The sequence below is a fragment of the Leishmania martiniquensis genome, chromosome 35 (assembly GCF_017916325.1).
Source record: "Leishmania martiniquensis isolate LSCM1 chromosome 35, whole genome shotgun sequence".
Classification (NCBI taxonomy): Eukaryota; Euglenozoa; class Kinetoplastea; order Trypanosomatida; family Trypanosomatidae; genus Leishmania; species Leishmania martiniquensis.
Window position 1 is genome coordinate 1,731,660 of NC_090170.1, and position 19,683 is coordinate 1,751,342.

Here is a 19,683-nt window from a genome sequence, read left to right on the forward strand (position 1 = left end):
CTCCTCCTCTCCCGAGTGCAAGCACCTGAAGTAGGATGCTCCCCTGCATCCTAATCCCCACCCCTGCGGGAGAACGGGACGGCGTACAAGGTGACCATGTAGCCCCTTTTGAAAGATAGTATGCTGAAGCCTTTGCGGCAGGTTCCGGGATGACGAAAAGGCAGTAGCTTTGATACAGGTGCCGTGCTCTTCCACTTTTTTCTTCGACTGCTCTCTTTCCCGTCTCCCGCCCTTTCCACCGCACTGGCACAGGCGTCTGAGTACCTCTGTTCGCTCTCATCCACTTTGCCATCACTGCAGAGCGGCAAATCGACACACACACTTACAGGCAGACTTGGAAGAAAAGGGGGGAATTTTTTTTTCACGCGTGTGCCGCCCTGAAGCAGAGACCGCAAACACCGAGGAAAACTGTGCAGCTGGACCACTCCATACATCGTACGAGCATCAGCACGTAGCACATCAGACTTTTTCCCCGCCAGCGGAGTGCGCGTGCATCACGGCAGAAGAACAAGCTCAATGACAACGTGGGCCGCAGATTAAGTCCTTTTTATTTTTTGTTTTTTTAACGTGTAGGTCCTCGCTCAGGAGGGGGGCAGCTGCTGTCCTTCTCTTTTGACATCACCACTTATATCGCACTTCCCCACTTCCCCACACCTCTCTCTTACGTTTGCGCAGAGGATACGAAGCGGCATCCCGTCTACGAAGCCGCTCTCACCCTCCGACGTCTCTTTGTCGCCTTGACAATCGAATTCAGGAAGCCTCCATTGATGCAACGTTTTTTTTGGTTTGTTTTTAGGTTGCCGGTAGCGTCTCCGCTCGGGTGGACTTGATCTCATTTTTCTCTTTGCGCCTCTCCAGCTTTGCCGCGCTCGCTTTGAATCGCGGGCTCCACGTGCTTTTGCCGGCAGAAAGTTCAGAGACGAAGAAGCAAAAGAAAAGCAAATCAAGATTGGCGAGCTCGAGAGGTGCCGACACATGCTGCAGCGTGTGCGCTGATGGCGGTGTCATGGGGGTGGGGCGCCACCATTTCCGCACGCCCTGGCAGGCACACGCATACGCACGTCCCGACTGTCCTGCCTCCCCCTTTGGAGGAGATCCGCTTCCGGACTCCTTTGATTACGCATCTCGTCCCTCGGCCCTCTCCCTTCGCTCTTGCCCCTTCCCCCCTCCTCCCTTGAAGATTTTCTGTACCCACTCCCTGTGCTTCCGCAGCCTCATGAAGGAGGACTGCGGACTCGCGCAGTCGACACCGCTGGTGCCGTCTCGTGGTCGTAGCGCGTCTCCAATCGTGCGCTTCCACAGTCCACGGGTGGAGACGGAGGCGCGGCCCAAGGCAGTGCTCACAACGCTCACTCTGCTGGGGGTCATCTACACCGCCAGCATCAGCGGTGGATACGGCCTTGAGGAATCCGTCAGCGCTGGTGGCCCACTGCTGTCCATCGTTTTTCTCTGTCTCATCCCGTTCATATGGGGCATTCCTGTGTCGCTGTGCGTGGCGGAGCTGTCGTGCGCCATTTCGTCAAACGCTGGGCCGATCATGTGGGTCAACTGTGCCTTTCCGTCATGGGTGACGTTTACGGCGGTGCTGTGGACAGCCTTTCTGAACTCCGTGGACAACAGCCTGTATCCCACCGTCTTGGCAGACTACTGCACTGCGCTGTTTCATCTTGGCTGGCTGGGAGGCGCCTTCCTGAAGATTGCCTTCCTGTGGATGTGCGCCGCCATCAACATTCTCGGCGTCACGCTCGTCGGCATCTTCAGCGTTGGCATCATGTTCATCACGATTCTACCTTTCTTTCTCATCTTCCTGCTGCAGCTGCCGCACGGCCTCAACTGGGAACGAATCACATTCATTCCGGAAACCATCAACTGGACTGTGTTTCTCCCGGTGATCGCCTGGAACTTCTCCGGCTTCGACTCGGCTGGCAACGTGGCTGAGGAGGTGCAGAACCCTAACCCCACCTTCATACGCGCGCTCATCCTCATGATCGCCGCGGCGCTCATCACTTACATCCCGCCAATTCTGGCCGGCGCCTCAGCCGAGAAGCTCAGCGGCATCCCCTTTGAACAGTGGAAAGACGGCTTTTGGGTGAAAGTCGGCGCCGCGGTCGGCGGGACACCGATGGCGGCGACCGTCATGATTGGCGGCGCCATTTCAACGCTCGGGCTCATGACCACCCTTCTGGCGACAACGTCCCGATCGCTGGCGGGGATGGGGGCGCTGAACGCGTTTCCGCATTTTTTCTCCAAGTGGCTGGAGAAGTACTCGGACACGTACAAGACCCCTGTGCACGCCATCCTCGTCAACACCGCCGTCACGTGCGCGCTGTCTGTTTTTCTTACCTTTCAGACGCTGGTGCAGCTCGATCAAGTGCTCTACGCGTTGCGCCTCATCGCTATTCTCTCTTCCTTCTTGAAACTGCGTCTGGCACAGCCGCTTCTGGAGCGTCCATACCGGGCCCCGGGTGGAAAAGCTGCGGCGGTCGTTTGGGCCGGTGTCCCAATCGCCTTTAGTACGTTTCTCATCGCTATGGTGATGACGGGCGGACCGCACATTTTCTACAGCAGCGTGGCCCTCATCACCGGGACTGTTCTCGTCTCCTACGTCGCTGTCCGCTTCTTCCACTCCGACGGCTTTGAGGGGTCGCTGGTGGAGGAATACGAGGACGCTGACATGTCGACGTACGGTACGATTCTGGAGATGGAGTCCCCTGAGTGGCGCTTACTTCACAAAAGTCACTTGTTTATCGAGAGCCCACCGCGCATTAACGTTGATCGCCTTCGTGCGTGATTCATTCATACATCTATCCGGCGACAGTTTAGAAAAGCCACTTAGCGCACATCAGTGTACCATGAATGCGAACGAAGACCCGCCGCTTCACGCGGCAGTAGGACTTTACGCTCTCACCTCTCCTACCGCCTCCCCACCCCCACCCCGCACAGGCCCGCGACGCTCCTCCTACGACCTTCACACTCTGGCTACGTGGCGTTCGCTTCGCTCTCTTTCCCGCGCTTAGCACTCCTATGCAGAGGAATCCGTGAAGTGCCCGCTCCCTTTCCGCCTCCCCTAAGCACCCAACTACTCGACGTCTCGAACCTTCGGCGCACGCCCCCTTTTCCTTCTATTCCGCACGAAGGCACACACTCCTACCTTCTTAGCCGTCCGCAACGCCTTTCTGTCATGCGTGTGGTCCCTAGGCAAGTGTGGAGACAGCAGACATCTTCTCTCGATTGGCGCTACGCACGCGGCATTCAAGATCCCCACCCCAAGCCTCTCACATTCCAGTCCAGCTAGCTTGTGCCTGTTTTCTCTGCGTTGTGAGAGCGACAGCATTCTTCCCCGCCAGCTCCCCTTCCCCCCCCTCCATACCGCTACTACCCCATACTGCCCTTTCTCGGAGACACCGTAGAACAACTTGTCTTCTTCAATCCTGCTACTTCAACATGAACGTCACCATCATAGCGCCGCCAAAAAAGTGGGACGCGCGCTACGTGAACCCCAAACACCCACATGACTCCACCTATTATATGAAGTGCATCGGAGGTGGTATCCTCGCCTGCGGTACCACCCACACTGCCGTGTGCCCCCTTGATGTCGTGAAGTGCAACATGCAGGTGAGCCCCGAGAAGTTCAAGTCGCTCGGCCAGGGCATTCGCCTTATCATGAAGGAGGAGGGCGTCGGCGCCAACGGTCTGCTGAAGGGCTGGCTACCGACACTCTGTGGCTACTCCGCCCAGGGTGCCTTCAAGTTCGGTCTTTATGAATTCTTCAAGGACTTTTACGCGAACATGGCTGGCCAGGAGAAGGCAAAGACGTACGAGGGTGTCATCTGGCTCGCCGGCTCGGCATCTGCAGAGTTCTTTGCGGACATGGGCCTATGCCCGTTCGAGATGATCAAGGTAAAGGTGCAGACGTCGCCGAAGGGCAGTTTCCCAACAGGCATGCTTGCTGCCATGTCGGCCATGCGCGCCGACCCCTCTTCCGGCTTCCCTTACAAGTCGCTTGTGCCTCTGTGGGGCCGCCAGATCCCATACACGATGGCCAAGTTCTTCTTCTTCGAGAAGGTGGTGCGCCTCTTCTACCAGTACGTCTTCACCAAGCCGAAGGATCAGTACAGCAAGGCCACGCAGCTCTCCATCACCTTCGCCTCTGGCTACATTGCTGGTGTCATCTGCGCTGTTGTTTCGCACCCCGCTGACACCCTCGTGTCTGCCCGTGGTAAGGCGAGCAACGCAGGTAAGTCGTATGGTCAGATCGCGAAGGAGATGGGCTACATGAATGTGTGCAGCAAGGGCCTGGGCACTCGTATCCTGATGATCGGCACGCTTACGGGTCTGCAGTGGTGGATCTACGACACGTACAAGACCGCCCTCGGCATGGGTACCAGCGGTCACTAAAGCTGAGTGTTGATGAAGGTGTTTAGTGGCGTGGGAAGTGTGCACTGCTACGCGGCGCGCGGAGGAGTCGCGAGAGAACTCCAAAGGAAGCCATCCTGGAACGGACTTTTCGCTGTCGACGCTACCTTATGGTTCACTTCTTCCGAGAAACATCGAGGATGGCCTCCGACATCAACATGTTGATGGCGCTGCAGACGCTGCCCGAGAGTGAAAGGTGAGCAGATGGCTTTTGTATCGTGTAGCGGGCAGGGGAGTCGAACACGTTTCAGCCGCAGTCTCTTCCTCTCTCTCTGTGTGTATGTCTTATATTCGCTCTCACATTTTTTTCTTTCAAACTGAAGAAGGAAAAAAGAAAGGTGACAAAAGTGGACGACGAAAAAAAAAGGTGACCTACCGCTGTGCAGACGCGCTCCCATGCGCGCGTGTGCACGCGGATAGTGGCTGTAGATGCTTTTGTTTTTGTTTTCTTCCTCTTCATGGCTCTTACTCACATGCGGCGGCCCTTCCCCATGCAGTGGGAGGCTTCTCCTCCGACCTTTCCTTTAACGTTACCAGCGATCTCTCAAAGACAAGAGGAAACTCTGCTTGGCCGTGAAGGTGCACGATGCTCTCTGTGTGTGGAGACACGTACGCACGCACCCTTCACTGTTTCCTCGATTTTTCTGGTGCCTTTGGTTTTGTTTTTTACTTTCTTTCGTGTCGTGCTACGGTTTAACAGGTGGACGCAGCACTCTCTCTTATGGTGGCGTCTTATTCGTCGTGAACTTTGTCGCGTCGGCACCTTTACATCTTTTTCTTCCCCCCTTTTGCTCTCCTGCGGCAGCCCTCTTCTTGCGTGACTGCACTCCTCCTCCATCCCCTTCCTCTCTTTTCCCCTCTCCCAGTGTGGCGTTGAAAGCGCCTGACGCGCCTAGGCTCCACTCCTCCCTTTTTTCGATTGACTTTGTGTCTTTGTCTTGTGTGTTGTGTTACTTCCACCTATGAGACATTGGTGCCATCGCGCAGCTTCTCTCGAATATTTTACCTTTTCTTTCGCGTCAAGAGGCGCGCACGCACACCCCCTTCTTCCTCATGTGTGCAGGCGCGCCGTTAGTCACCTTCCAGTGCCGCCGCTCCTTGAATAGGGAAGCGTTGGAGAGCCGCCCCCACGAAGTGGGGACTCGAGGTTGACGAAGAAGCGACGATGCGCGGAAGACGCGCCCGCTGGCATAACCAAAGTGATGGCGAGAGGAAATGAAGAAAAGGGAGGCCACTCTTCCTCAGTGGCTGACACAAGCTCGAGCGTGGGCGGCGAGTCCGCTTTGGCTGCGGCTCTCCTCCTCTCTGAACTTGGAGCCTTTTCTCACCGACTAGCCCCGCCATGACTGTCGCGGGCACTTCAACGTTTTCTCCGGAATGTCGGTCATTATGTCCGCACGCACCAACAAGCACATGCTGACGCACGCGTTTCGAGTCTCCCGTGGACTCTGTCGATGCACCGGGCCAACCACCTTCAAGCCTCTGTCTCCTCATCATTTTTTTTCTCCCTTGCATGTCGCTTCTCTCGAATATGGCACCGCCTCCTCCGCAAATACCAACGCCATCGTTTCGCAGTTCGCACCCCCTCCCTGCCTTCCGCTTATACCGTAATTGTCCCCCCTCTCCCCCCATCGCCACCGTACTCCCTTTCTTTGGTTCCTAAGAGCGCCGGCCACTTCTCGATCAATCAGGATTCCTCGAAGCAATGGCCGCTCACACAAAGGCTTGGGACGCGCGCTACGTGAACCCCAAACACCCACATGACTCCACCTATTATATGAAGTGCATCGGAGGTGGTATCCTCGCCTGCGGTACCACCCACACTGCCGTGTGCCCCCTTGATGTCGTGAAGTGCAACATGCAGGTGAGCCCCGAGAAGTTCAAGTCGCTCGGCCAGGGCATTCGCCTTATCATGAAGGAGGAGGGCGTCGGCGCCAACGGTCTGCTGAAGGGCTGGCTACCGACACTCTGTGGCTACTCCGCCCAGGGTGCCTTCAAGTTCGGTCTTTATGAATTCTTCAAGGACTTTTACGCGAACATGGCTGGCCAGGAGAAGGCAAAGACGTACGAGGGTGTCATCTGGCTCGCCGGCTCGGCATCTGCAGAGTTCTTTGCGGACATGGGCCTATGCCCGTTCGAGATGATCAAGGTAAAGGTGCAGACGTCGCCGAAGGGCAGTTTCCCAACAGGCATGCTTGCTGCCATGTCGGCCATGCGCGCCGACCCCTCTTCCGGCTTCCCTTACAAGTCGCTTGTGCCTCTGTGGGGCCGCCAGATCCCATACACGATGGCCAAGTTCTTCTTCTTCGAGAAGGTGGTGCGCCTCTTCTACCAGTACGTCTTCACCAAGCCGAAGGATCAGTACAGCAAGGCCACGCAGCTCTCCATCACCTTCGCCTCTGGCTACATTGCTGGTGTCATCTGCGCTGTTGTTTCGCACCCCGCTGACACCCTCGTGTCTGCCCGTGGTAAGGCGAGCAACGCAGGTAAGTCGTATGGTCAGATCGCGAAGGAGATGGGCTACATGAATGTGTGCAGCAAGGGCCTGGGCACTCGTATCCTGATGATCGGCACGCTTACGGGTCTGCAGTGGTGGATCTACGACACGTACAAGACCGCCCTCGGCATGGGTACCAGCGGTGGTAGCGGTGGCAGCGGCAAGAAGTAAAGCAGCAGCGCAGTAAAGCGGAAGCATAGTGCTAATGGAAGGGGCCGAAAGCGTGCAGCTGCGGTCACGTGCGAGCTTGCTTCTGTGGCTTTTCCAAAGCCTGTCAGTCAAGAAAGCGTCTACCATGAAGGGTGGAGAGGTGGCACAAATATTATATTGTTGCCTGTGGTGATGTGGGTCGTGAGCGAGTGGCCCTTCGCTCCCTTTGGGCAACAGCTTCTTTGTCTGTTAGCTTCACTCTTTCTGTCCGTGACCACTTCCTCTTGACGAGACGCGTTCGCTCACCGCCTCTCGCTGTCCCGCTCGCTCGCTTTCTGTCTCTCTTTCTCTCGCTGTCTCCCTGAGCTGTGTCCTTTGCGATGGAAACGTCCTCTTTACTCTGCAAAAAGAGTCGTGTATCGTGTCGATGTGCTTTCCTCTCTGCAAGGACAGAACTGTATGGGAGCAAAGGCGAGATGAGGAGGAGGAGGTGTGCAATGACATCTTCAACTGAGGGTTGTAGTCGCCCTCCCCCTCCCTCCCTCCCTCACATACGCCTACAGTGACACAAAAAAGACACACGTATAACCCTACTTTGCCTCTGTTTTTTTCGTAAATGACTGTCACGTAGTGACGGACCAATGGAAGAGATGCCGTGAGTGTTGGTAGTGATTGTGGTGTCTTTTGTTTGATGCTCCCTGTGCACGCATCTGTCCGTCTCCCATCTCCTCCGTTTCGTGGCGAGAAGAGATTTGCTTTGGCTGACGAGGCACAAAGGCATAGACGACGGTTACCAATGAATCAGCGGAGAGCGCTGGAGCAAGAGAGGGTATCAGTCGCAACGCCTTTTTTTATTGCAAACAGTCGCACGCAGATGCATACGCGTAGAGCATGCGACTCGAGGTACATATCTGACCAAAGAAACGAAGGGCTTATTGATCGGTACCTTTTTCCCCCGTTAGCCTCGTCCTTCAGTCAGCGCGCCGTGGACCGTACATGATATCGGGCGGTGCACTAGCCGCGAAGCGAACAGGTCTCCTTCGCTGCGCAAGCGTGTCACGTCACCTGCACCGATTTCATGTCTCTCACAGGCAGGATTTGTTTGTTTGTTTTTTGTTTTTGAGGGCAGGGCCGATTATATATATTTTTTGGTTGTTGTTCGAAATAATCTCACGTCTTTTTCTCTCACGGCGGTTGATGCGAGCCTGTGAGGAGAAATATATATATTCATGCGTGCACCTCTGTTGGCGGCAACAACGTGAAAGAGGAGCGGGTGTGGGTGAGAAAGCGCGCGCGGGACGGACGTGCACGAGAGGCAGCGGCAGATACACACATGGCAGAAGACGAGAACGAAAAAAAAGGCCAAGAGAGGAGCACACGCAAAACAATTTTAGTTGTAGCGCATCCCTGAAGAGGAAAGGCAACGAGAGGGAGGAAGGAAAAAAGGCCAAGAGAAGCCGGTGCTTCCACCTACGCAGCTGAAACCTCGCGCCTTTGCAGCTTTAGCCGTGCCATCTTCTCTTTAAGAGAGACGTGGACGAAATCGCATGCAGCACGGCGCCAGTGGAGAAGAGAAGATGCTCGATAAAGAAACGAACAAACACTTTTCATCGATGTAGTGGATGGAGACACGGACATGCGCCTTGTGCCTGCAGCCCTGTCTTTGTCGCGTGGTGGTACATCTCATTCTCTTTCGTTTGTTTGTTTGTGTATTTTTCATGCTACCCCCGAAACTATCGGTACCGCCTATTTTGCTTTTAAATGGCGCCCTTCTCTCTTCGGCCCTCTCCGAGCGGCATCACTCGCGCTTTCTATTTGTATCCCCTATTGTCTCTTTTTTTTCGTGTTGGTCGCTGCGGATGATGGCACACACATGCTCTCCCTTTCGCCCCATCGCTTGCTCCTCGGGGCGACTGTGGCCTATGGTTGCGATCGGTGTGGGTTTCCTGAGTGACCTCTTCTCACTGTGCGCGTGTGCATACATGTGTGCGTCTGTCTCTACCGGAGTGCGTTGCCTTTCACTGGCAAGTCTCCCCCACGCCGTTCTCTTCTTTGGTATGCGTAAAAGGTAAAAGGTAAAGAGGAGGCCATGAGGCCTCATCGCATGTAGCGAAATGCGTCGTCTCTCCTATAAGGAGGTGCTGAGCTCTACGCCAGGCGCGCAAAGGAGCGTGAAACGTAAAGCAGAGGCTCGAGCCACACCCACGCGAGGAGTGGCAGGGCGAACAAATCGCAGTCGGCCCTCTCTTCCTCACTGGTGTGTAGCGGTTGGGAGAGACAGCGGAGCGGAAGGGCGTGCCGGAGAAGGCGGGGGTGCAGTGCCTACGGCGCAATGGAGGCCGGAATCCGCAGCACTGCATGGAGCGGCAAGGGGCTGAGTGGGTGGGGTGAAGGAGGGGCATCATGACCGAGCAGCACCCCCTTCCCCACGCTCCACTGCTCGGTGCGCAGTGGTGACTACTTTGCAAAGTTCTTGTGGCATTCCATGCCTTTCCATTTCGACTTCGTCGCTTCGCTGAGCGACCTGCCGCATGTATTCCCCATGCGATGGCTGCACCATTTATCATGGCCCCCCTCACTTCTTCCCCCCTCCCTCTGCTCTCTGCCTTACGTTGCGTTTGCGTGGCGCGCTGCGTCTCTCACCTGCTTTCGCGAGTGAGTGTGCTGTTGTGTTTTGGCGTGCAACATTTTCATCTAGTCTAATGTGGTCTTTTAGCGACTCGCGCCGCTGTACAGGAGAGGCGCACAGGCACACGCACAATCTATATGTGATCCACTGCAGGCACCAACAGATACTGTAGCGGTACCCCGCATTGTTACGGATACCTTTATGCATGGGTGCACGCCATTGCCCCCGAGGCGATAGAAGCGCGTAAAGAAGAGCGAGCTCGTCGCTCACTACGTGGGCGAGCTCCACAGCCCCGAAACGGCGCCCGTAAGTGCAGCCGCTCCCGTCTTTCTATGCACTTTTCGCCAAGAAAGCGGCGTCGATTATACCCCCCCCTGTCGTCAAGTAAAAACGCGCTCATCATGAACAACGCAGATGATGCTGCTGCTGCCCAGGCGGAAGCGTACGCGCTCTGGGGAGAGCGCATTCGGCTGGTGTTTAGCAGTCCGCCGTCCCTTCTCGAAGCCAGTCTTCAGCAAAACCCGTTTGAGCGTCACTCTTGCTGCGTGCCTCCCGCCTCTCTTGAAGCCGCCGCTGGCGCATTGCCCCTAAGCGCTGCGGACAAAGGCGTGTTGGCGTCTGCTCGAGCCTGCAGCTCTTATGTTGATGAAGAGTTTTTTCCACCCTGCTTCTATGCACGCCTCCTCCAGTCGCAGCGGGCCGCTGGAATACTGCCAGCAGACACGCTGCGCGGCAGCGCATCCATTTCTACTCTCTTGCAGACACAGCGGCCACAAATGGACGAGGAGGATGTGGCCCAGCGCCTTGCTGAGCGACTGCGTGAGCGGGCAGCGCTTATGCGCGCACGCCTGCAACGTCTACGGACTACCCCGCCGGGCAGTCTGGCCGCTTCTTTTTGCGATCCCAAGGTGGAGAAGCAACAGGCGCAGCTGCACTCGGAGCTGACTGCGTTTTTGCTCGAGGTGCGTCGAGAGAACCTCGCTTCTTTGCGGCTGCGCCACCAGCTGCAACTCAGTCGTGCCTTGCACCCGTAGCTCCGCGCAGTGGCCGTGTTTTTTTTCCGATTCATTGTCTCACGCAGCGTGCCGCTGCTGTGCTGCACCTGGAAAAGGTTGAGAGGAGCTTCGTGAGCGGGATCGTCATTCTTTGTCGTTTTCACAGCAGCCACGGGCGCCGGGCGCGCCTTTTCTTTCTCTGATGCACACTCGCGCTTGACCCCGCGTAAACGACATGGGAAGCCGTCACAAGCGGCTTGTCACGATGGTAGGAGGGCGGTACAACCCGCTCATACTGAACCAACCGCCCGCACATGGAATGGCACCCGTGCTCACAGCCGTATCTGATTCGTGCGACCCGCTCTGTCCCCTTGCAGCGGCGTTCCTGTTCAAAGTAGTCATCCTCTGTAGGGCTTCTTGCTGCTCGCTCGCTCCCATCTCTCTGCCCCCCCGACACTTCCACCCGATAGGGCAAAATGAAAAAAGAATGCGGCGCTGCCCCCTACCCTTTTCACTTTGTTCTTCTCCCTCTCCCTCTCTCTACCTCCCCCTCCGTCTCTGACTTCCACTCGTGTCACGTCGCCTCTGTTTGGGGCCATTGGCGGAACTACCTCGTTCCCATCGGTAATTATCGCCTTTGTGTATGAACGGCGGGTACACACCGACACGCGGGCCCGTCGAACTGCTCGTGACCGTCACGAACACTGGCACGCCACATTATATCACGATGGCACAGTAACGAATTCGACCCCCACCTTTCTCTCCACGAAAACAAGAAAAAAAAGACAGACAGACACAGGCCTCACTCTCTTTACAGCCTGTTAAACACATTACTGCCATAACCATCAAAAGTGCTTTTCCGCTCTCTTTTTTGTCAGCGTGTACAGGTCTGTGTCTGTGTGTGCGTGCGTGCGCTTGTACGTGTGTGTGTACGGGTGCTTTTCTCTATTCTTGCGTCCTTTCACCTGACGTGCTTTCACCCTTTTACTGCCCCTGCCCTCTTGAGCTTTGATAGCTTTGATCCCTTGTCGTGTGCATTGCCTTGTACTCTTCATTTCCCTTAGCAGTGCCGCCGTCCTCTATCCCCACCCGCACATTTGTCTTCGCTGTTTTTCTTTCTCGTTTTTTCTCTTACGTTCGACTGTGCGATCGCCAACTCCAGTTATCAAAGAAGAGAGGACAGGAGCAAGCGCGCACGCCACGGCACGACACCCGCTCCAGGAGCCGCAAGGAAGGCTGGACGAAGCATTTTTACTTGTAACCTATCTACTTGGACACAGAAGGATCAGTCATCCTTGCGCCGCTCTCTTGTTGGTCTCTGCATTCAGCCACCCAAGAAGCATTACGTTCTAGGAAAAAGAAGAACCAAGGAGCGTTAATTCGACCCTCCACACTTCTTTTCTTTCGCTCTTGTTGCCTTGCATTCTTGTCACCTCCCCCTCCCCCTCCCCCACACACACCACACGCACTCTGCGCGCCTTGTACGCTCCCTCTAACACGCGAGCTCGGTGTGGGCCCCACGCTTGAAGGGCGCTGTATTAACACTTCTTTGAGAAGCCACCGGGTGCACCAATTCGCTTTCGTGCGCGTCCCGCGCCCACGTGAACGTCTTCACTAGCCCCCAAGCCGTGGAGAGAGCCCTAAATCTCTCTCTCTCTGCCGTTTTCGCCTCTCGCACGCACGTTGCGTTAAGTGAGGGGAGGAAGAGAGAGGATTGTCTGGAAGCCAGGTTTTTTTTCAAGTGCCCATCTCTGTGACGGTGCGTCCACATCTCTGTCTCCCTTTTTCATCCCATCATCTTTACACGAGTGTGTGTGTGTGTGCCTCCCTCTGCGCGTGTGTCTATTGCGCCTATTGCTTTTATTTTCTGTGTGGTTCTCTTTTCTCTCTTGGCGCTCGCGTGACCCCAGCGTGTGGTAGTCAAAGCTCATTTTGATTCAGTTCAACCCTCTTTTCCCTTTCTCTCTCTATATATATTGGTGCGTCTTTTTTTTGTTCTCCGAGAGATCATTGTGCTCCACTGCTTTTGTTGCTGTGCTTTACCGCTCCCCTTCTTTCTCACGCTCGACTCTCCTCCCCTTTGGCACTCCTTACGATACCCGCCCATCATTTCTTCCGCATTTCTTTAGCTCAGCCCTGGTGAGGTACTTCTTCTCGTGTGTGTGTGTGTATCTGTGCTGCTTTCTGTCCCACTTTTTTTCGCATCTCATCCCAGCATCTTTCCATCCGAAATAGTCCGCACGTCTTTTGATCAGTTTCGTCATCTTTCCTGTTTCCGATCCGTCTTCGTCTTGTTCAGGTGTCGCATCGAGTTTTGTCGCTTACCCGCTCTCTGCTTGTCTTGAATTGTCGATACACACGGAGACATATTTCTTTTCGCTCTCGCTACTACTATCGGCACTATTGCACCTCTGCCCTCTCGGCGTCCGTGAGAGTGAGCGTGGTGTGCGTCTGCTCACCTACTGTTGTGCAGCAAGAGGGACCTTCCATACAGCGCCAGATTTGCAGAGCGAGTGGCAGGCACCACAAAGGAACCAAATAAGCCTGAACAAGAAACGGAGTCAACTATCCATCTTGCGTGAGTCATTGAAGATTAGGTGCGCGGTAACACGCATTCATACACTTTCACGTGTTTTTCCCTCATTCAACCTCTCTTTACTGTTCACGTTTCCTTTGCCGAACACCAGGCCTGCACCGACACGCGCGTGCCTTTACTTGGCCACTTACTATCCTCTTGGCATCCCCTCTCCTCTGTCTTTTAGTCCCCGGCGCTCTTCGTTTACCCCCGCCCCCGCCCCCTCTCTCTCTATCTTGGCTATCCAGTAGGCAGCGCACCCACAAACACATTCTCCCGATCCTTTTACCAGAAAGATTTTCCCTCTTACTCCTCCTCCTCCCCTGCTGTTCTCTTTCCTTTTCTTTGGTGTGTGGTTGCCGCTTTGTCGCAGGGTCCTGCCGCTGCTGCTGCTGCTGCTTTTTTTCTCCCCGGTCGCTCATTTTTTTCACGTGCGTTCATCACCTCAGTGCTGCGCAAGTGTCTGTCGAACACCTGTGGAAAGAAGCCGGAGATCTATATAAAGAAAAAAAAGAGAGCCCCGGTTGCTACCACGCAGGCAGCGAAGGGGACCTCTGCAGGCCGCAATTACTGTGTGCGCATCCTGGCCGTGTCTCCTTTCCTGTATTGTGGCCTACACGCTTGTCACAGCAGTGGTGAGCACAAATAAGCACATCGCCCGTTGTGCAGCCTCGGGAGAGAATTTATACACTCACGTTTACCCTTGGCGGCGCTCGATAGATTCAAGTGGACGATTTTCTTCCTCATTTTTTCCCATTTCTGTGTGCTGGGTGTTGTGGGTGGCTCAGCTGCACTGAGGGCCGCGCCTGGTTTCCTCTATCCCCCCTCCCCTCTTCTACCAGCCTGACCTTTACCGTATACGCTGCACCCACAGCATACGCGAACAAAAAAAGGTAAGGAGGCGAAAATCAAGTAGAAGGGCGGAAAGGAAAAAAATCAAACGGCCTACGAGCATCCCGAGACTGCCTGACAACACGTTCAGCCACGTCGGGGACCCCACGCCTGCCCCATTTCCTCTTCACATTAGTTTTCTCGACCTTTCTCCTCATTTGGGTGTGTGCGTGTGCGCATACCTTTTTATCCTTGATCACCGTGCTGGCTTATTGCTCTTCCGTTGTTGCGAACGTACGCCTTCTTTTATGTGTGTGTGTGTGTCGGTTATTCTCTTCTCTGGCCATTTGAACTTGCCATCCCTTTTCTTGTATTATTTTGTTTAAGTACCTTTTCCTCTTCGCTGTGCGTAAGTGTGCGTCTCACCTCTCATTCCTTATCTCTCTCTTCAACCCTTTCGTTTTCTCTTCAACCCTTCTTCGCTCGATCGCTCGCTCGCTCGCTCTCTTGTGCATCGTTTTTTTTTTCGTTTTTTTCGCCCGTGCCCGTCTCCCTCTGTCTTCACCTGGGTGAAGTCCCTTCCTCGCCCCCCTTTCCCTCGCGATTTCTGTTCTTGGTCTATCCGCCCCTCTTCCTCGACCGTCTTCGGCTGTACCACCGTTTCATCTTCCTGTTATTTGTTTTCTTTTTTCGGTGTTTTTTTTTACCCTCTCGTTTCATTTCCCTTTTTGCAATTGCATCAGCACTGTTTTGTTTTCCCGAATTCTTTCGGTTCTTCTTGGCATACCTGCCTGTGTGTGCGTACGTGTTTGTAGACCGGCCAGCGATACACGTTTCTTGTTTGTCCTTCCCTCTACTTCTTTATACCCTCGTCTTCCGTCCTCCGCCTCCTCACCTGCTGTACGTCACCTGCGCTACGTTCCCTTCCCTCTCTCACTCTTCTTTTTTCCCCCTCGCCCCCCCTTTCCTCTTTTGACGTCTTCCTTCGCCTTTCCCCCGCCTCCTTGTCCTCCCCTCTCCCTCCATCCTGTTCGCTGACACGGTCACAAACGGCCTCTTCTCACTTCCCCTTTTGTATCCTTCGGCCTTGTGTGCAGCTGTATCTCTTTCAGTACACAGCATACAGCACCGCCACGAGCACCTCGACTCCCTTAGTGATTCTGTTTCGTGAGCGACGATTTCTATTGCCACCCTCGAAGAGCACGACTCACTCATAAGGTGCTTACAGAACTTTTTTCGCGTGTGCGTGGGTCTCTCTCTGTTCTTCTCGCATCGCTTCTTCGTTTCGCGCGCGGGTGCGCCTCAGCGTATTCTTTTCACACCTCTGCGCAGGTGTGTTGGGTTACCCTTTCTCTGTGAGTGTATGAAGTATCGCCCCTCCGTAGCTTTACCGCCGCGTTTTTTTTTTGCTATCTTGGTTCTGTTGTTGTCCCTTGTTGGCGTGCCCCGCTTCCTATTTCTTTCTTCGCTTCCCCTCCTTTGGTAGACGCGCCCACTCAGACGTACTCTCGGCACCTGTCTTTGGATAGCCGACCCCTTCGCGCACGACTGGGTGGCCCCTCTGTATTATCGGCTGCTCTTCTGCACCACTGCCACTGATCGTTGCCAGCATTTCTCGTACTCTTTGTTGAAGTCTTCTTTTCGCTCGCCTTCGATTTGTTTATCAAGGGTGTATAGGCTCCTCGTCTCGTCCACCCTCTCACGGACTCTTTTTTTTGCCCTCTCCTCATTTGTCTTTGTATTCCTTTCTTCGTACAATCACTTCTGTTTGCGCGTTTTTTTTTCAGTGCTATCTTTCCGCTTGGCCCCCTCGTTACCCCCCTCCCCTCGTTCGCCCTCCGCGCGCGCCCACGCAGGCTCCTTCTACAGAGTGCTTTTTTGTTTTTGTGTGGGTGTGTGTGGCTGTTCGCTTTCTCCTCGTTTTAGCGTGCGTTACCTCTCTGTCCAATTAGAGGGGACTGTGCAGCACTTCCATCGTTCTTTTTCGCTTTGGCTTTCTTCGTCGTCCTCTGCTTTTTCCCTTACAAAAGTGCATCTTCGGCGGGTGCGCACCGTACTCAGGATTTTTTTCTTGTTTGTTCGTTTGCTTCTGCAGTGCTTTTTGCTATTGCTGCCTCTCACTCGCGCTGTTGTTCCCGCTCTTGGTGCTGGTGGTTGCGTTCTTTTCCCCGCCCTCTCTGTCCCGCTGCTCTACGCGTCTCTCTCTCTTTCTTTTTTGAATTCCTCGGCTTTGTGTGTTGCCGTGCTGTAAGTGTGTGGGTGTCTTTTTTTGTTTCATCTTTCCTTTGCTGCTCTACGATCGCCACCTCTCAACTGTACCTCGCCTGTCTCTCGACCCTTTCACACTTTTTCATACCTTTTTCGTTCCCCCCTCGCTGTTGTTGTCCTTGTTGCTGCCTGCCATCACCTGTCGCAGGCCTCTGCTGCATAGATTGCGTCGCCTTTTTTTTCGACCACCTCTTTTCTTTTCGAAAGTACCCATGTCTATCATATATCAGAGTGTCTCCAAGCCACTGCAACAGACCCAAATGGCCTCTATCGTTTACGTGCAAAACGCCCAGCCAAACTCAATGGCATACTACGCCACAGAGCCGGCCATTAACCAGCAGCCTATGCAGCAGATTCAGCAGCAGCATTCGCCGTTTATGTACCCTGTTACTGCGTCCCCACAGTGCATGCAGGGGACACCGCAACAGGCGATTGTACCTGAGAGCTACGTCGCCGAGAGAACCCCTTTCTACGCTTACCAGCCCGCTCTGCACGAAACAGGCAGCAATTTTGTCTGCCTCGTTCCCACTGTCGCCCTCAACAACTCGGCGCAGTTGTCGATGCTGTTTCACTCACTCGGCTCTAACTCTCCCAGTCTCCATGCCAGCCCAGCTTTGCTCGCTCAGGAGACGCACCCCACGCCGCAGGTGATGCAGCAGATGCTCGCAGTAGATAGCATGCAGATAATGATGGAGTCACACGCGCCGCAGCCGCAGCTGACCATCGAAGGATCTGTCAAGCCATCCTTTCCAGAGTCTTCCGAAGTTTGCCGTCACTACATCAGTGGGCGCTGCAATCGTCGCAAGTGCCGTTTTCTTCACCCAGACCTACGTAACGTGAATTTGCCCTCCGCCGCAGCGTTTGTTCCTGCTGACACAGGATCGCTCATCAACAAGCCATCGGTCACCCAAGTGTCGCCGCTGACCCCATACTCTAGCCTTTCAACGGCTTCGCTGAACAGTCTCCACGCCCCTACGCCTACTTCGTGGGAGACCCACCCGCGTTGAGTAGGGCACCCATACAAGGAGCACGGCTCAGGAATCCGTGCTGGATCGCCCGCGGTGCGAGCTACTTGAAGGAAACATAGAGGAGGCGTGCGGGTGCGTTGTTGAACGTGATGCACGCCCGGTCGCGCTCGGACAATATTATTTTTTGTTGTTGTTTTCGCTCTTTGAGGGGCGGGGGTGGAAATTAGGGAGACTTTTGTGAGGAGCTTCTGCTAGAGAAGCAAAACAAAGGGAGGGGGAGGGGGACGCAGAGCAAGGAAAGGCAGCGGACGGCAGCAGAGACCGCGTCCCCTCGGATCTTCTCCTTCCTGCGCTGCCTCTTCCTCCCTCCCTGTTCTTCCTTATCGCCACCCTTTTTTTTCTTTGCACTCCTCCTTGCTCCGTTTTTTTTGTTGTTGTTCGTTATGATTTTAGTTTTTGCCACGTGTGGCCGCTCAGCGCTTTTCACTTCTTTTCTAGTCGACGATTTCCCTGCGTCACTTCATACTCGATGATCGGGCGCACGTCTTCGCGTTTCCTCTTCGCCAGCCCTGAAATGTAGACTGGCTGCGGTTGAAGATGTCGTTGGCGGCCCCCCAGCTAACATTTTCACAGAAGCACATGTTCGTGAATGTACTTCGTGTTCACATAAATGCCAGGGGGTACGTCTAGGATAAGGAAAGAGCTGACGTCAGTTCACCCGTATACATCTGTGATGCTGTCTCGGCTTCCTCTTGCCAAATCCATCAGGCCCCTTCTATCAGCATGCGCCGTGGATTCACTCCCCTCTTTTCTTTGCACTGCGTTGTTTCTCCTCAGCCTCTCCTCCTGGCTCCTCATCTCGTGTCCCCACGCCTGGGCTTATCGACCGGCGCACGTATGCAAAGACGAGTGCTTTGAGGTAATGACTGCGCTTTGTCTGTGTGTGTTTTTTTCTGTGTAAAAGCTTGCCTGGTCCTCTTCTTTTGCTGTTACTGTCTTGCGTCCTATGTACGCTGCCTCGGCATCCTCCCTTCCCTTCCCTCCGCGATGAAGAAGGGGGCGTACTTCGGTCCACGGCGGCATCTCGGAGGTCCAGCACACCCCCACGCTCTGTGCGGGTGAGCCGAGCCGCCCTGCTTCTACCCCCTGCCGCATGCACCACCGCTGCCCGTGGTGGCGGAGCGTCAAACCCAGACGGCGTGTGGGCAGCTGCAGCGCGGTGCCGCTTGCTGGTATCAGCGGCCCGGTCCTTTGGGGTGGCGCGTAGGGGCAGGCAGCACGCCAGCGCGAATCGAGCGCGCCCCAGAGAACTCTCAGCGCCTGCGGCGCTGGGGCCTCATTTAGTTTGAGGTGGGCATCACTTGCGACCGGCAGTATGGCAGCGGCTGAGAAGGTCACCAGTGTAGCGTAGGCTTGGTAGGATAGTTGACAGAGTCCATGTGCGGGTGAATGAGTCGGCGCCCAGCTGTGGCAACGGTCTGTCTCCAGGACCTCCACTTCTTCGGGTAAGGTGTCTGCAACAGAGCCTTAGAGAGTGGCGTAAACGGCCCTGCGGCAGAGAGCGAGCAAGATTGTGCCTACGGACAAAAAAGCCTTTCATAGAGTGAATTTCCATGGCCGCCGTCATCCCTCTCTTTTTTATGTGTTCCCTCTTCGTGCGTGTGCGCAACCTTTTTCATGCGTTGTTTCCTCGGTGAAGTGGCGGTTTCGCCTCCATTTTGTTCCCTTTTTCTTTCCTTGTTATGAGCCCGAAAATCTTTACTTTTCTGCGTGCTGCTCTCTTTTATGCGGCGCTACCAGCGAGGCTGTCTCTGTTATGGCTTTGTGCTTAGCTGCATGCTTCACTTTGCCTCTAGGTTTGAGGCCGTCGTGGCTTCGTCTGCGGCGTCGCACAGTCATTCCTGTTCTTTTTTTTCTCCCCGTTCGCTGCCTCTACGAGGTGGTCGCAAGCAATTTTTTTTTCTCCAGTGATGGTGGATAGCACATTTATGCTTGGCTCAACGCATCTTTGCTTTTTTTATGTTTGTGTGTGTATTTGTGTGTGTGTGAGTTGAATGAGTGTTTTACTTAGCATCGGAACCATGCACAACACGGAAGAGAATCACTTTTGCTTAGATCGGGCTCAACAAAACACACGCAGACAGCTGCGTGCCGGTTGGCCGTGTTCACTCGTTCTCTCTTTTTCTTGCGCCGCGACCGCCGTCACCGCTCTAGCAGGGAGCCCGCATCCTCCCCATGGCTAGTGGCGCTTTCTCTGCAGGCGATGGTGTGCGCCAGGGGCGACAAAAAAAATTAGTTCAGAATGAATGAGAATGACTGAGGCAATGCAGGGTCTCCTTGAGAAAGAGCGCTGC

At 54.8% G+C, this 19,683-nt stretch overlaps 3 protein-coding genes across 3 annotated transcripts; all 3 read left to right on the forward strand.

The window, feature by feature from the left end:
• Positions 1-1,216: 1,216 nt before the first annotated feature.
• LSCM1_01206 (uncharacterized protein) lies at positions 1,217-2,791 on the forward strand (the record flags this gene model as incomplete). The annotated part of the gene is made up of 1 exon (XM_067318830.1): positions 1,217-2,791. The coding sequence occupies one exon, from the start codon at positions 1,217-1,219 to the stop codon at positions 2,789-2,791; it is 1,575 nt and encodes a 524-aa protein (XP_067174935.1).
• A 7,302-nt stretch (positions 2,792-10,093) lies between these two features.
• LSCM1_01208 (uncharacterized protein) lies at positions 10,094-10,726 on the forward strand (the record flags this gene model as incomplete). Its single annotated transcript, XM_067318831.1, has 1 exon — positions 10,094-10,726. The coding sequence occupies one exon, from the start codon at positions 10,094-10,096 to the stop codon at positions 10,724-10,726; it is 633 nt and encodes a 210-aa protein (XP_067174936.1).
• A 5,847-nt stretch (positions 10,727-16,573) lies between these two features.
• LSCM1_01209 (uncharacterized protein) lies at positions 16,574-17,368 on the forward strand (the record flags this gene model as incomplete). Its single annotated transcript, XM_067318832.1, has 1 exon — positions 16,574-17,368. One exon carries the CDS (start codon positions 16,574-16,576, stop codon positions 17,366-17,368), a length of 795 nt encoding a protein of 264 aa, XP_067174937.1.
• Between the last annotated feature and the right edge of the window lie 2,315 nt (positions 17,369-19,683).